The sequence below is a fragment of the Humulus lupulus genome, chromosome 2 (genome assembly GCF_963169125.1).
Source record: "Humulus lupulus chromosome 2, drHumLupu1.1, whole genome shotgun sequence".
NCBI lineage: Eukaryota > Viridiplantae > Streptophyta > Magnoliopsida > Rosales > Cannabaceae > Humulus > Humulus lupulus.
Window position 1 is genome coordinate 283,503,980 of NC_084794.1, and position 14,271 is coordinate 283,518,250.

General features: G+C 31.8%; 2 protein-coding genes across 2 annotated transcripts; one reads left to right on the plus strand and one right to left on the minus strand.

Annotated features, from left to right (window-relative positions):
* The first annotated feature begins 7,458 nt into the window (after positions 1-7,458).
* On the plus strand, positions 7,459-9,903 carry LOC133819568 (uncharacterized). The gene is made up of 4 exons (XM_062252850.1): positions 7,459-7,645; positions 8,128-9,010; positions 9,353-9,515; positions 9,653-9,903. Exons 2-4 carry the CDS (start codon positions 8,464-8,466, stop codon positions 9,711-9,713), a joined length of 771 nt encoding a protein of 256 aa, XP_062108834.1. The 5' UTR covers positions 7,459-7,645; positions 8,128-8,463; the 3' UTR covers positions 9,714-9,903.
* A 644-nt stretch (positions 9,904-10,547) lies between these two features.
* On the minus strand, positions 10,548-11,665 carry LOC133819569 (cell wall / vacuolar inhibitor of fructosidase 1). The gene has a single exon (XM_062252851.1). It carries the CDS (start codon positions 11,361-11,363, stop codon positions 10,818-10,820), a length of 546 nt encoding a protein of 181 aa, XP_062108835.1. The 5' UTR covers positions 11,364-11,665; the 3' UTR covers positions 10,548-10,817.
* Positions 11,666-14,271: the final 2,606 nt, after the last annotated feature.

Consider the following 14,271-nt stretch of genomic DNA (forward strand, 5'->3'; position numbering starts at 1 on the left):
GTGTAAATTTTGAACTGCTTGCATCACCTTATCGAAAAATACCACACACGAAAGATCCTTTAGCCAATTAATAATGTAATTTTGTAAGCGTTAAAAAATGTTTTAAGTATTGAAAAATATATAATTATGAGAAATTGGTGAGAATCACTTCTTTTTTTTAAGTGATTTTGCAGCTTACTTTAGATAACTTTTTGAAAATTGCCTTGGTCTAAAAATTCAATTGTTTAAAATTTTTGACTAATTTTTTAACTGATTTGTGTAAATTATAATTTACAACAAATTATTAAAATTAAACTAGAATGCAAAATAATTTTGAAATATAGGCTATTTTTTCCGGGAATCCATAATTAATTGATCAAATATTAGAAAGCATAGATTTGTAGTTTTTTTTTTTGGGTAAAGCTACGGAAAATTTTCCATTTGTCTAGTATAAATATCAATTTAAACAGAATAAAGGTAGTGGGCTGTTGGTGTTGGCCCACCATAGTGGATTTTAAGTAGAGAAAGCCCACGTGGTTTTGCACTTTGATATGTAAACAAACGAAAAGCTAGTGAGTAGTCAGGGGTCCATGCATTATGTAATAATATCGAAAGCGGTCCCATTTTATTCCTTTGAATCAGGTCATATTATGTTATTTAGGATTTTTTTCAATTGAATTATGAGCTATCCATTATCTGATCTTCTGAACTATTTACATGTTGTAAAGTGTGATTCCATCTAATTTTATTAAGAGTAATGATATGTGCACTCAAAATATGCACCAAAATTTTACACATAATGATGTGTCACTGCTTTTTAAAATAGTAGGTTCCAGTTTTAATAAATGTTAGGGACTTTACAATAATATACCACTATAACAAAATAACTACAAATTTGTTATAAGAAAAATAATATACCCAAATGGACTATAATATTATTAAATCTAACAAATTTTATATTCATCACAAATATCTCTCATAACTAATTCATATCCTCATTCATTATTAATAACATATTCCAAAACATTTAACACTCATTAAAACAATTATTAAATATAATAAAATATTCCTTATTAATCGTTTTAAAGTGGAAATACGTTATCACATTATAAAATATATCATGTAATTATATATTATAGTATGATATTATGTAGTTTTTGATTGCATACTATACCCAATAACAAGTTATTTAAGAGATTCCAATTAGTTCCAAATTGCATATGACACCAATGGATATCATAAAAATATTGTATGCCAACTCATAACAAATTATTTTGGATACCAATTAGTACCGAATGGCATAAGATACCAATAAATATCATATTGTATACTAGCTAATCATAACAAGTTATTTTGGATACCAACTAGTATATATACCAAAGTGCATAACAATTAATACACAATTACATATGATACCAATAAGTATCATATTGCATATTAGCTCATAACAAGTTATTTTGGATACCAATTAGTACCAAATTACATATGATATCAACAAATATCCGATTGTATATACTAGCTTGTATAGGATATCTCCAATAAGTAGTTAAATATGGTAGTATATATTATTCGATAAGATACTAAATAGTAAATGTTTTATAAGATATACAAACAAACTGATTCTATAGGATACTAAATAGTATTGTTTTATTAATTATGTAGTAGTATACTACAACACAAAGTAAATGGAGAAATAGAATAATAATGATTATTATTTTGATACTATTTAGTGGTTTATGTGATATTTTTAGGAGCTAAACTAATAAATGATAACAAAATAAAATATAGAATACCAAATAGTATCCAAATAAATCAATTCTTTATATTGAAGTAAACATGGAACATTGTTCATTCAAAATAAAAATTTACTACTTATAAATTGTTTAAAAAAACATAGAACTCAAAAATTAGGGATTGAAAACTCAATCGTAAAAAGCAAAGAAAATAAGGAAAAAATTGACTTATTCATAATTAGCAAAGCAATTAATTAAGGAAATGTAATAAATTAATATTTCCAATTGGGTATATTATACACATAATTATTGAATTAATAAATTAGTTTATATTAAAAAAGTAGTGGGTATACTAAATAAGTAAATAAAATTTGAATATTTGTTATTTAAGTTAATAAATATTATAATATGGGTATATTAAAATATCAATAACAAATTAGTAATTATTTATAATATAAAGTGCGTGAATGTAAATCTTCCTAAATGTTATTGGTTGGGACAAACTGCCACATCACTGTGTGTAATGTTTGGAGGTATATTTTCAGTACACATATCATTACTCTTTTATTAATTGTGGCTAACAACATGCTGACGTGCATCTTTACTTAGTGAATTTTTAAAAAAAATAATTAATTAAAAAATATTAAAAATATTTTTTTAATTAAAAATTAATAAATTTAAAATAAATCATTACACTAAATTTAAAAAATTAAAATAAATCATTAATGATTTGTTTTAAATTTATTAATTTTTAATATTTTAAAATTACACATGTAATATTCGATTAATATGTTAGTTTGGTTGAATAAGTAAAATAAAATAAATGAATTTATTTTTGTTCTATTCTTTTTTGCTTGGTTGTAATTTTTTGAGAGATGTTAGGTTGTAATTTAAAGTATTAGAATATTATTTTAATGTTTTTTAATCATTTTAGTAGAATTTTTATTTATCCCAAAAATAGGAGAAAATATCATTTTAATAAACAATTAAAAATTTTGATAATTTTTTTACTAATATTAAATTTTATTTCATTCCTATTGTTATTTTCATTCTTATTTATGTTCTTCTGTTAGTGTATACTTGGAGTTGAAATTTGGTCTTCTAAGTATTATTCACATCACTGCAAAAAAAAAAGAAAGTATTATTCACATTAGATTGTCGTGGAAGAAATGTATAGTGTGTTGGACGACTCAAAGTCATCTCGCCAAGACCCACATGACCAATCGAGGCTCAAATGAATCACGAGGAAAGAAAAATCTTATTTGTCAATGGATGTCCTCAAAAATAAAAAATAATAATAAAGAAGTGTATTTTTAAAAATATTAAAAATTAGAGAAAATTATACCAAATATATAATTTTTTTAAATAGTTTTTTTTTCTTAAGTTTCTTATGGTATATATTTTTGTTTACATTTTTTTAGAGTTTTTTTTTCTCATTTATTTGTAATATTTTATTTGTATACCATATTTTATTTTTTAATAAAATTTTAGTAGATAGTTTTAATATGTTTTGAGGTTATTTTTATAATTTTAATATATTTATAGTATTTTTTTATCATTCATATTTTATAAAACATTTTTTATGCTATTTTATTAAAAAAATGAGACCTTCATCACCACGCTTTTTATTTATATTTCTTATTTTTTTTCTTCAATTTTTTAATTTCTTCAATCAACATTTTCTCCGCAATAACCGGTGGGGGTGTGCACGGTGTGGTTTGGGCGGTTTGAACACTTTTTAATACACCACGCCACAAATGCGATGTAGTAGCTAGAACACACCGTGCGGTGTGATTTCGTTGCACCAAACCGACCAAACCAAACCATTTTTTGAGGTGTGGTTTGGGTGGTTTTCCACGGTGTAAGTGTGTTAAAAAATATGTGTGAGATAGAAAGGTGATAAGGAGGAGGTGCAAATGAGAAGAGAGAGGAAGGAGTTGTTGTCGTGTGTGATGTGTTAGAGAATAAGGTTATACACTAATTTAAGTGGGCTCCTAGTTTTAGATTGAGTTGCTAAAAAAATGGTATATATGTAAAGTTTAATTTTTTTTAACATATTTGTAAGTATACGGTGCGGTGAGGTGCAAACCAAAATTTCACACCGCCAAACCGCGAACCGCACTGCACCGCGCGGTTTAGCTAAGATACAAACCACACCAAACCATTCCACTTTTGACACCGCGGTTTGCGGTGTAGTGTGGTGCGGTGCGGTCGGTCGCCGCGGTTTGCCGGTTTAGATGCTCACCCCCAGTAACTGGTTACCACTATCAAAACAAATTTGGGTTTTTTTGTGGTAGTAATCATATGCCACTGTTAATTTTTTTTAGTGATGTGTAGTAACTTGTTACGACTATAAAAATAAATTTTATTTTTTAAGTGGTGTTGTAGTATCTGGTTACAACTATAAAAATAATTTTAATTTTTTTTTAGTAATGTACCATTATCAAAATACCAACAGAATTGTAAATGGTTATTTGGTGAGATTTGGAAAAAAAATTGATATAAAAATAAACTAAATTAATCGTGAATGTAACTGGTTACAACTAGGTCTAAAGAAAAAAAAATAGATATGAAACAAAAAAGAAAGAGTTGTGATGGTAATCAGTTACTTAGCTAGACCTAGAAACAAATAAGATCCAAACAAAAAATCTAAACTGATCATAATCGTAACTGGTTACAGCTAGAAAAAAAAATCAGATTTGAAAAAAAAAAACCAATTGCCATGGTACTTGGTAACTTAGTCAGGTGTGAAAACAAAATCAGATCTACACAAAAAAATCTAAATTAATCGTTATCGTAACTAATTACAACTATGTCTAAGAAAAAACCAGACATGAATAAAAAAAATCAGGCGCCATTGTACTTGGTTACTTAAACAAATCTAAAAACAACTAAAAATCAGAATAAATCGTGATAGTAACCGGTCAGTTAGGTCTTAAAGAAAAAAAATCAAATATAAAGTACAAAATCAAATTGGAAATGGCAAAATTAGATATGAAAAAGAAGAAGAACAACAAAAAGAATAAGAATAAAACCAGATTTGAAGAGGAAGAAGAAGAACCAGAGAGGTGGAGGTGCGTTGCCGTCGAGGGCAGGGGCAGAGGTGGCATCGCCGGCTGTGAGATGAGAGAACCAAATAGGGGAGGAGAGAGAGGAGAGAGCGAGATAGATTTTTGTGTATTTATAATCATGGTAATCTATTAATTTTTTTTTCAAAATTTACCATATTTTGTAGAATTTTTTTTCCATGTATATTTATTTTTGGGGTATTTGCGACATAAATATCATATGGTTTCAGTTTTATACACTTATATACCACATCTTTTTTTTTGATGGATTAAATACAAAATGTTATGATTTGAGAAATTCCGTCACCACCACCCCTTTAGCTGGAAAAAAAAAGACACGTGTAAGGAAAGAATAACACCTGTCACCGCCTAATTGGGCCATTTGATAATTTAACAAATAAAACTATATTAATTGATTTTAAATTATAAAATTAATTAAAAAATAATTTTAATAAACAAGATTGAATAATTAAAAGCTAAACAAGATTTAACCAAAAACATAATCTAAACCAAAACAAATCTCTACCCAGAAATATCATCATCATCAAAACATATTCTTTAAAAAACCCAGAAATATCATCTTCAAATCCATTACCTAGAAATCTCTGCCTAATATCCTCTACAAAACCCAAAAACATCATCAAACATATCCTCTAAAAAACTCAGAAACAAAATCATATCTGAATACTAATGTATAAAAACCCACTATAGAAAAATCCATACACAGAAGAAGAAAAAAAAATCAGATCTGGTTTGAGTTTGTTCATGTTTTCGTCGTCTATGAGCTCCGCCAACCTTCCAGAAGTCCCATGCTTCGTCGCTGTGGTTCGACTCCCACTCCCGAGCCCCAGCCCTAGTCGTAGCTCGACTCCCACTCTGTCGCTAAGCTGTCATTGAAGCTCAGAGGTCATTGTCCAAGAGCCGCCGTCTGAGATCCTCCGTCGAAACTCCAAGCTCTTCACCTAGGAGCCGTCATCAAATGTTGTTGCCCAGGAGCCGCCTGGTATAGATGAAGAAGACGAAGAAGAATGAGAGGGAGAGAGAGGGGTTACAATGAAACCATAATCCAAACAATTTTAAAATTTTGTTTTGTTTGAAAAGAAATCTGTAACATATATTTTTAATTGATTTTTTTTGTTTTAATATTTTTAAATTAAATATATATTTTCTATTTTAAAATTACCTTTTAATTAATCTTCTAATTTAAAATCAATTAATATTGTTTATTTTTTAAATTATCCAATGACCAAATTAGATGGTGATTGGTGTTATCCCTTTCCTACACGTGTTTTTTTTTTTCAGATAATGGAGTGTTAGTGACGGAATTGCCCAAATCATAACGTTTGATATTTAATCTATAAAAAAATATAGTATATAAATATATAAAATAAAAAACATAAGATGTTTATACCGCAAATAACCTTTTATTTTTCCCAAAAAACTTCTCTAAAAATTATTTGGATGTAACATCATAGGTGGGAATATTGTGGGCCTAATGAAGCTCCTAACCTTCATAACATCGGAGGCCCTTTCACTAAATTAAAAGTGATCTCTAAAATCTTCAAGACTTTTGGGCTGGGCCTACACACTCTCACTTCACTATCTTTTTTTTTTTATATTTATTTATTTAAAAATTAAAAATTGACTATTTAGTTTCTTTCGTTGTATGAAGTGATAGTCACACTCACACTGTCACAGTATATCCATTAATATTCCCAATCCCATACTCATCCAGCTAGGCAGACAATTCTCATGAGAAAGATATTTTCGAGGCTTTTGTTTGCCATATAATATTTTTTCTGTCTTATTTAAATATATATTTATTTTTTATTTATTTATCCCATTTTTATCTCACTAAATTTCTAACAAAACTTTAGTTGACAGAAATAAATGTTAAAGCCCATTTGAACTTAAGGACCACAACAGCTTTTTGCTACGTAGAAACAGTCAAATTATTAAAATAAATAAAGATGTTTTTTTTAAAGTAATAAAAAAGGGGTTGTTGATAATATCAAATCCTGCCGTTTAATTCCCACAACCGTATATATAATAAATATAAGCCATAAATGTACATAGAAATATGCCCAAATTTAAACTTATTTATTATTGTTAGTTGTTATTAATGTTATTACTGAGATAAGATAAAAAGAAAAATAGTTTAATAATAATAAGAATACACGTGGCATAATGATAGGAAAAGTGTGTGTCGGTGGTGAATGAAGCTTTTAGATTCCTCAAATTCCGCTGCTTCTTTAAACGACACCGTTGCCACCCAACACTTGTTCATTTTATATTATTAGTTTTAGCTTTTTAAGTTAGGCACCAAAACGAGTGACCAAAACAAATGTTAGAATCATCTAATCCTAAATTATTTATTATTCCTCAAAACTATGGGAAGTCAAATATCAATTAAGAACAAAAAAAAATATTTATATATCTATTAAAGTAATACATAAATAAATTGAGGAAAATTGGTGACATTGTTAACCAAAAATAATACATATTATTTGAAAAAGGATTGGATGTTGTGTCGTGCATTTGGAAAATAGTAATTTTATTTTTAATTAAAAGGGATCACCTCCAAAGTTTATTTAATTTGAAATATTAAAAAAAAAAAAATTATAGTTTGAAATATTTATAAATAAAAAACTAAAAAAGAAAATATATAGTACTACTCGTGGTTTCATCCCGGTTTCTCACTCCTCCGCCTCGTGTTTCTTTCCTCCCTTATCTTTCTCTCTCTATTTTTATTTTAAATATATTTTAAAAATTGGGAAATCATAAATTAGATTTCCGATTTCGACGGTGGCCTCGCTGTGTTTTCTGACCGTATCGGATCTGGGCTTTCTTCGCTTTCTTCTCAAGGTATCATTTCAATATTAAAGTTTTTATTTTTATGTTTTCATATATATTTTTTCCCCCAAAATTAAAAGTGCTTTTTTAAAAAAAATATTTTCCTGCTGATGCATTTCCAAGTCTCTTAGTTGGCTCTTCTTCCCTTTTTTCCCACTTTGATTTCGATAAAGGTATATGTTTTGGTTTGCATTTTTTGTGTGGAAGAAATTCCCCTTTTGTTATTTTAAATTGCATAATGATCGTCTTTTGTTTGATATTAGAACAAGGGGTATTTGGGTTTTGAGATTTGACTTGTGATTTCGTACATTTGTCTACCTTCAAGCTGCATTTTTTGTTTTACTTTTTCATAATATATAAATATAATATGTATATGTAGTGTTAACAAAGATTTTGTTTTATGTAATTAACGCGTTTAGGCACACTGCTTATGGTAATATTGTGATGGGATTTGATTTTTTTTTTCTTCCCTTTTTTGGTGTAAATAATTGCAGGGTTTTCTTCTGTTGATAGCTGGGAGGAGGAAATAGAGGGTGGATTGGATTTTTTTAATGGTTGATTATTGAGTGGAAAAGTGTGCCATCCGTGGAAAGCAAGTTATAATTTCTGCTATTGTTGATGCTTTAGAATTAATTACGCCTTAAATTGAAAAGGGTTGTTCACTTGATGAAGCCAGATATTTCTGTGGCTTGTATTCACATTTAAGAATAATATATTTCAAAAGGGAAGTTTTGTGTTATGGGTTGAACTTTTGGGTTTTTGGCGATATTGCTGGTTTGGTCAATTGGACAGTGAGGAGCTAGTTGATAATTAGATTGGGATTTTGGGCTATGATGGATCTTACAGGTTCAAGGGATAATGGGTTTAGAGTTGATCTGGAACTTGGCGTTCCAACCAGTGATGAAGAGTTGAATACGACCCCTGTTTCTGGCTCTAAACGACAGGCTAAGACATTGATAGCTAAGTTTTGTGGCGGTTTTGTTGATGGGTTGATCAAGGCTGAAGATGGGGTTAGTTGTGGGAATGTATCTAACGGCAATGGAGTTTCTCTTGAGAGTGTCAAGGTGACAGATAAGATGTTGGATGGAGAAGAGACTACTGGTCATGTAGAGAAGACATCATCAGTGAAGGAGAAACGGAAAAAGAGTGGCAATTGTAAACCTCCAAAGCCTCCTAGACCTCCTAGAGGCCCATCGTTGGATGCAGCGGACCAGAAGCTAATCAGGGAAATTTCTGAGCTTGCCATGCTGAAGCGTGCTAGAGTTGAGCGGATGAAAGCCTTAAAGAAGATGAAAGCTGCAAAGTCTTCTTCTTCTAGCAGCAATCTTTTTGCTACGGTGTTCACCATCCTCTTCTTTCTTGTGATACTCTTTCATGGTAATATTTCCTATTCCCATTTACAGTGCCTTTCCATAGTACAGTTGTTATCTTTCTAGGTTTTAAAACTTGGCCAAACAGCTATTTGGATCATTTAGACCAATAAATAGTTTGTTTCTTGGCAGGATAGATCTCTTGGCTTTAGTCATCATAGATTATCTCGTGATTATTTACTGGTCATTTTGATTAAGTAATTGATCAAAATTTTAGGTTTTGAATTTGAGTTTGAATCTTATCGATCTCATACGGGCCGGGACTAGTGTTTTTATAGATCTATTCTCTTTGCTTTGCCTTCACAGCTTCACTATAACAACACATTTACAGTGTGAGCATCTTTTGCAGGTATTTCATCAAGAAGTTCTACCGAGAGTCTCCAAGGACCTTCTATGTCGGCAGGTGCAACAGAGGGTGGTAGGCTGATATCAGTTCAGTTCTATCCGATACCATCAGCAAGCATACCAAATGGTTCTGGTTCTGGTTCTGGTTCTGGTTCTGAGTCTCCCAAGTATGTTACGCCATTTGATGACCAATTCTTGTTAGTTTTGGAAATGAAATTCATTCACGTGCAGCAATTCATTGCTGGAAAATAACTTTCTTTGGCTGGCTACTAAAAAGCATTCCATGTTTGGTTGTGTTTTGCAGTATGGTAGAGCAAGTAGCTGGTGCAGAACCGCAAGAGAAACTGAGAAGATATGCAGGATGATATGTGATGTTCTTTTGTAAATGAGAGGTTTATTAGCTAAGTTCAAGCGTTTTCCAAGACAAATTTGAAGTTCTAATGCAAGCTGTTTGATCAGCTTGCTCTTTTTTGTACACGCAGAGCCTTGTGAAGCTGAATTCGATGTGTTTATTTGTTCCCTTTTTGTATATAAATTAATATTTTGGGAGAGTTAGATTACGGTTTTTAACCTTTTCACCTGTTTCCTTTTATGCCAAATGATTGGTTGCACTTTTAGCAACTTACCTGGTCAAATACTATAACTCCATCCAAGACTTATTTTTATGCTTGTGTACTTGCATAAAATGTGGACTAACTAGAAAACTTGCCATCATTCATTGATTAAAAACTATCATATGACCTATTACTTTCACTGGGAGGGAAGGTTCTAAACTTGCTTAAAAAACTTTGGGAAGCTATTATTGATGCTTAAGCTTAAATAGATAGTTTATTATAAACAGCTTAATAAGCAATGGTGAGTGTCAAAGATTTCATTTTCTTAATAATTGAGGAATTAATACTAATTAATCCTAGGTTTTCAAGATTGTATAGTTATTATGATTCTTGTGGGAATTATTTCTGGAGTCAAGCTAATAATGATAGTACTATGATTTCACATGTCTAGGCAATGGCCTAACCATAACATGTGATATTAGAATATGGAAATCATAATTGAAGATGGGTTTTTGTCAAATCACTTGGTTAACATCTGCACATGAGTTTCTCAAGCCTTTCCTTTCAATATGAATTAAGCTGTCCCCATTTTTAATATTCTCTTGATATTTTAATAGACAAGAAAAACAAAAAAGAAGAAAGAAAAAAAAGTGAAACACAGAAAGCCAGTCAGATAATTGGCAAACCTTCCTTGTCCACTTAGAAAAGGCTTGTGAACTATAGAGAGAACCCCACCACTTCTATTAGGTCCAACTCACTCAACCTCGCATTCCACAACAATTAGTGTCTAGAAAATAACAGAAGAGCTCAAATAATCCATGGCTGAAAGAAACTAAACAAAAGGGTGGTAGAACAAAAGAAAAAGAAAATTATATTCACTATTACAAAGAGAGGAAGAAAAATCAAACAAAAGATTCAATCTTTAAGCAAGACATTAATAATGGCTGCAGCTACTTCAGAAAGGTCATGCAGAAGATTGTTCCTCTCAGCCAATGGAGACTTGTCAAATCCTGAGAAGTTCTTCTCACATGCCTGTGCTTGCTTGGCTGTATCTGATATACCATAGTTGGCAAAACCAAAGTGGCCTCCAGTCAGAGCATCAATGACCTGAGGAAGACTGTACTTCACAACTGGGATATAGATCTCAGCACAGTTAGCCAGAGATTTCTCTAATTGTTCATCTGGGGCTTGCTTAAGCAGAGCTCTAATGAAGTCTAAGTTGTCAGTTGCTTTTGAGAGAACAGTATCAACCATTACGTGGGCAAGTCCTCTTAGATCAGAACCAGAGCTTTCTGGGTTTGATTCAAGGGTAGAGACACAGAGATCATAATGGGGTGTTTTTTTGCAGGTGTTCTCAATCAAACCATTGCCTTCATCTAAAGGAAGAACATAGCAGTAATGGGATTGGAGTAGAATGAAAAGGGTAACATGGAAAAGAAGTAAGGAGGTTGAGTTCTTCATTCTTCTTTTTCTTTTATTGGATTTGAAATACTTTATGAAGAGAAAGCTGATTACTATGATGATTCCTAAAGGGTGTTAAAGTTGTCCTTTTATAGAGGGGTTTCGATCATCTTTAGCTGAGAAAAATGGAAACTTTATTATTATTTTTATATTTGCGTTGGAAGTCAAATCATTAGGATCACATGTTTGCATTTGGTTATAGTGTTGTGTTGTCTTTTGCTGGGTGTTCTTGGTCTGGAAAATTGATATGCATTTCGGCTCTCAGATAAAGTCATGTGAACGAAGAATAAATAAAGAAAGATATGGTTATTCTTATGTGACTTTTATTGGATTATGGACCAAGGGAAGGGACTCTAAAGCAAAACCACAAATGTAAAGAAAGGAAAAACTAGGAGCTATAATAAAAAAACACTCACACAGGTACAAAAGGGAAATGATTTGTTTTGTGTGGCCTTATTAAAATACTGACAAAATGGACTCTTCAAGAACATGTACGGAACTAGTGTCTCATATTTCTCTTCTTTTTTGGTGTTGTTAATATGAGCTCTCTCTAACTCCAAGCAACCTCACTTGTGTTCTCACTGAACCCATTGGAGTTTGGCCTTTGCTTTATCATAATTAGTGGACTCTTGTCATTTTTGGCTTATTGTTTTTGTTTTTATTTGCTTTTATAAACTCTTATCTATTTATTTATTCTTCATCACACCCTCCACTTATTATAATTATAATAATTATTAAAAAAAAAGGCTTATCTCTTCGTTGGCTTCTTTCTGTTCAGGAATCAGAATCCTATAGTGATACTTTAGACCCATCTGACATTATAATTGTTCTATTATACCTAAGCAGAATGTAATTTTTGGACTTATATTTCGTAAAATGGTTGCAAAAGAAACCCAATGGCTGAGAACACAGTAACCCAGTGGCTGCTTCAGTTCAGGTTTTAGATTCTGCTTAAGATGTGGTCCAGTGTCTTCTGTGCCTTCCCCTTAAGTACATCGACCATCACAAGGGCTAGTCCTTGATTTTCAGTAGCCTTGGAGCTTCGAGGGTCTGATCGAAAAGCAGAGTATTAGGAAAGAAAACCCTCTTTTGTATTTCAGTCAAAAGCAATAAAAAATGTGTCTATACAAAAGCTGAACAAGCCTACATATAGGCAAAGTTAAATGGTTAAACAACTTAACCACTAACAGAAATTAGTTAGACCAAAACCAAAACCAAAACAAAAATGTAACTAAACTACTCTTAATAGGCCCCGTCAAGGTGAGCTATACATGTTTGTGTCTTGTGATGCTTATCTTGGATATTAAGACTTTAAATTGAGTTTGAAAAAGAGCTTTGGTCAACAAATCAACAATGTTGTTGTTGGTGGAGACATGTATAAGCTTGAGTTGGCCTGATTGTATTTTCTTCTTAATAACATGGCAGTCAATGTTGACATGTTTAGTTTTTTCATGGAAGACAACATTTTATGATATGTGAATGACAGCTCGATTGTCACAGTAGAGGATGGTAGAGTTTTGTGAGGGATGCCAAAGTCACGGAAAAGAGCAAGGAACCAAATAACTTCACAAGTGGCCTTTGCCATGGCCCTATATTCAGCTGTGGAACGAGAGACTATAGATTGCTTCTTTGACTTCCATGAGATGAGAGATTGAACCAAAAAAACACAATAACTAGAAATTGAACTTCGGGAGTCGATGCAAGAGCCCCAATCAGCATCAGCGATTACTTTGAGCTGAAAGTCGCTGTGTTGAAAATTAGTTTCAGCATGGGCATGAAGTTGGTTGTTTGAGTTAGAATGGAAGAAAGTGCCTTGTCCTAGAGTGCCTTTCAAGTATTGAAGTATACGTTGGGCAGCTTTGAGGTGAGGATTTCGGGAGGACTGCAAAAGAAATATCAGATCTAGTAATTGTTAAGTAAATGAGTTTACCTATCATGCTCTGATATGATGTAGGGTCTGGAAGCAAATCGTTGTCATCATTACTGAGCTTGATGTTAGGTTCCATAGGAGTGGAAGCTGCCTTGGCTCCTAAGTATCATGTTTCCGTTAGAAGTTGTAAAGTAAAAGGCGTTTGGGAAACATAAATTCCGTTAGTAGACCTGCCTATTTCAAGGCCTAAGAAAAAACAAAGAGGACCCAAATATTTGAGTTTAAAGTTTGAATCCAAACAAATTTTGAACTCACTTACTGCATTGTTGTTGCTGCTTGCTACAACAATATCATCCACATATATGAGCAAAGCAATAAAGTAAGTGGAAGTGTGTTTGACAAACAAAGAATTGTCCGAATGGGACTGTTTAAAGCCATTATTGAGTAATGTGGTGTTGAGTTTGGCAAACCACTATCTTGAGGCTTGTTTTAAGCCATAACGACTTTTGTTTAGTTTACATACTGGGTTAGAAGGAAGTTTTCCCTTGGGTTTATACCATTGAGGAATTTTTATATATACATTCCCTTCTAAATCACCATGTAAATGCATTATTTATATCTAATTGATGTATCAGACATACCTCTGAAGCATGGAAATACGAAACACATTATAAACCCCTGACAACGATAGGGGTAGGGCCAACCTATAGGCTACCTGGTCCAATCCTCTCCAAGATCTCAAAAGGACCCACAAACTTATAGCTCAACTTGCCATTTTTCCCAAATCGCCTTACTCATTTCAAAGGTGAAACTTGGAGAAAGACATAGTCCCAAACTTGGAACTCTATACCCCTACACTTAGGATCAGTGCAGCTTTTCTGCCTACTCTATAAGGCTAGCATCTGAGCTCTAATCTTCTCAATAGGCTCATTGGTCCTCTTAACTACTTCAAGACCCAAATACCTCCTCTCACCTATTTCATCACAATGAATGAGTGATCTACACTTCCTACCATACAACATCTCATATGGAGCCACT

Coding starts and splice junctions, on each gene's coding strand:
- LOC133819568 (XM_062252850.1), top strand. CDS start 8,464: ATGATGGATCTTACAGGTTCAAGGGATAATGGGTTTAGAGTTGATCTG. Junction 9,011..9,352: donor TCTTGTGATACTCTTTCATG/GTAATATTTCCT, acceptor CATCTTTTGCAG/GTATTTCATCAAGAAGTTCT. Junction 9,516..9,652: donor TCTGGTTCTGAGTCTCCCAA/GTATGTTACGCC, acceptor TGTGTTTTGCAG/TATGGTAGAGCAAGTAGCTG.
- LOC133819569 (XM_062252851.1), bottom strand. CDS start 11,363: ATGAAGAACTCAACCTCCTTACTTCTTTTCCATGTTACCCTTTTCATT.